The sequence below is a fragment of the Hyposmocoma kahamanoa genome, unplaced genomic scaffold (assembly GCF_003589595.1).
Source record: "Hyposmocoma kahamanoa isolate Upper Pololo Valley unplaced genomic scaffold, ASM358959v1 100261, whole genome shotgun sequence".
Classification (NCBI taxonomy): Eukaryota; Metazoa; Arthropoda; class Insecta; order Lepidoptera; family Cosmopterigidae; genus Hyposmocoma; species Hyposmocoma kahamanoa.
In genome coordinates this window covers 3,884-6,712 of record NW_020653288.1, presented here as the reverse complement: position 1 = coordinate 6,712, position 2,829 = coordinate 3,884, and the positions used below count along the sequence as shown (strand labels likewise).

The 2,829-nt window shown below is 40.0% G+C and overlaps 1 protein-coding gene across 1 annotated transcript; it reads left to right on the top strand.

Moving 5' to 3' along the window:
• Nucleotides 1-341: 341 nt before the first annotated feature.
• LOC113229876 (protein GVQW3-like) lies at nt 342-1,307 on the top strand. The gene has a single exon (XM_026463558.1). The coding sequence runs from the start codon at nt 656-658 to the stop codon at nt 1,082-1,084; it is 429 nt and encodes a 142-aa protein (XP_026319343.1). The 5' UTR covers nt 342-655; the 3' UTR covers nt 1,085-1,307.
• The last annotated feature ends 1,522 nt before the right edge of the window (nt 1,308-2,829 follow it).

The window sequence follows — 2,829 nt, the reverse complement described above, 5'->3', positions numbered from 1 at the left end:
GTTCTCAACTGATCACGCCTCGGATGAATAGAGACTAAAGGCGCCTACTTTACCGAGGCATGTCCGAGATAATATAGATAATATTATTATCCCAACACCTAATGTACAGGGGGTCTACCCTCGATCTCCGTCCGAAACAATTACTGCCAAGTAAGCAATACTTGACCAAATGAAAAGACGCGTGATGCGAATGAAGCTTCATACTGGATACTTGTCTTTTAATTTTGTCGAATATTACTTATTTGACAGTAATTGTTTCGTACGGTGATCGAGAGTAGCCCCCAAGTTCGAGAAGTTGACGAAGATGAACCTGCCGTCAAAAAAAGATGTTGCAGTCACTGTATGACTAAACAAAAAAAAAAGATAGGCGAAAATGATCTGCACTAAATGCAAAAAGGCAGTTTGAGGCGAACTTAAGAAAGATGTCTTGAATGTCTATAAGATCTCAATTTAAGTATTGATTTTTTGGAGTGTTTACGAGGGTGGTCTGAAAAGTTTCCGACCTCAACGTGAAGATGGCAGCACTCGTAAATAAAAGCTAGTGAATTTCGTTGTTCATCTGTTGTCAATTACTCGACAAAGTTTCAGCCATTTTGGACGCGCAGTTGTTATGTAACACTCGTTTGAGTGAGTTGATGTGGGTGTTTTTGTGAAAATGGACAAAGTTGAGTATCGAGCTGTCATTAAATATTTGTGTTTGAAAGGCATTACGCCTACGCAAATCAAAGATGAGTTGGATTCTGTGAATGAGGACTCTGCGCCATCATTTACCCGAGTGAAATTTTGGGCAGCTGAATTTAAACGTGGCCGTAAGAGCTTAGGAGACGACGAACGTTCGGGATGTCCAAAAACTGCAACTACCGACGAAAACATCGCCAAAGTTCATCAAATGGTGCTAGACGACCGCCGAATTAAAGTGAAAGAGATAGAGGAGGTTATGAACATGTCAAAAGAACGTGTTTGTCACATATTAAATCAACATTTAGGCATGAGAAAGCTGTCCGCGCGTTGGGTGCCGCGTTTGCTCACGTTAGACCAAAAACTTGTTCGAATGAACATTTCCAACGCTCTGTTGGCGCAATAAATCCAAGTTTTGACGCCGATTATTTACTGCAGATGAAACTTGGATACACCATTATACGCCCGAAACAAAAATACAGTCCAAACAGTGGACTGCACAGGCGGAACCGGCTCCAAAAAAAGCAAAAACTGTTTTTCCGGCTGTGAAAGTGATGGCGACTGTTTTTTGGGATAGTCATGGAGTTATTTTAACCCTTAACCACCTGATAACGGTCTCAGAGACTTCTCGGCCTTCTTGTGCGTTCATGTACCTTTTCTGAATTCCCGCCAGTGTGTCACTTGAGCTCGTCGAGTGTTTAAGTGCGCGTTTTGCTGTGATAAGTAAAACATTTTTTTTACCGGTCTGAGATACCGAGGGTTACGTTAGTATTTTTGTAAATCTGTATTGCATTTATTTCACATAGTTTTAGTGTTAAAATGGATGAAAAGATTAGGCAATGGCTGCAAGTGTTCTGAGGAAGACTTACCGAATGAGGCTTACTAATAATCAAGTGCTGACAGGGGATTGTGAATCCAGCTCCGAAATATGTAGATGGGGGAAGACAACTCTTCGGAAGACGAAACACTTCCCGTTCAGCCGCAATATATAGCTCCCGTTTCTCGTGAGCCACTATCCTCTTCCGACAGCGATACACCACTAGAAGAAGTCCGACGCAGACGAAAGCTTTTTTATTTTGGTAGTAACCGTTTTCGTTAGTCATCGCAGCCAAATGTTTGCCGCACGAGAACACAGCAGCATAATATTGTCAATCAACCACCGGGAGTAAAACCGGCATATCGCAATATGCTCCATGATTCTACGCCACTTGATATATGGAGCCTGTTACTTACTGATGAAATGCTCAATAAAATAGTATTATATACCAATGAGAAGATATTGAGGATGCGGCCAAAGTATCAGAAACAAAGTTGTGTTCAAGACGTGGATCTTACAGAGCTAAAAGCGTTCACTGGCATGCTGTTTTACACAGCCATTTTAAAGCAAACCACGAACACTACACTGCATGGTTCAGTACTGATGGCTCAGGCCCATTCATTGTTAACGACACCCCCAAAACGACACCCCTGGGGTGTTGTTAACAATAAGCATTTGTTGACGACACCACCGTAATGTTGGGATAACTTATCGCTTAAGAATTTATTATCGAGCTAGTATACTCTCAATGGTTAATAAACATATGCAATTGTATCTTTTTATCTCTTTCTCTAATGCACTGGCTGATAACGTTTATGACGTTCATGAGATAAATTATGTGTCATTTGTGAAGTTAATCAATATATTGACATTTCTAATATTTTCAATAACTTTCGAAGAAAAAGTTAACAATGTCCGAATTCAGATTAATAAATACCAATGGCGGAGTGGCCTTACTTTTAGGCAAGTATAAATATCATAAACATAAAAATTATGCAGATGGATCAGTATATTGGAGATGTTCCTCTCACAAAAAGTTGAAATGCCATGGAACAGTTACTACTAAGGTAGGTATGCTATAGATAGAGGCCACTTCCTACTACATATTTCTTGCTCCTGAAATGAGGAATTGTGTGTTTGCTCTTGTTTCAGGATAAACAAATACATGCATTTGGCAAATTACATACATGTGAGCCAAATGTGCACAAAAATGATGCTCTTAAAATAATGCATGCGCTTAGGGAAACCGTTATAACAAGTGATGAACCCATACCGAAACTTTACAACGATGCAACAAACTCCATCAAAGAGACTGGCTTAGAATTAGTGATACC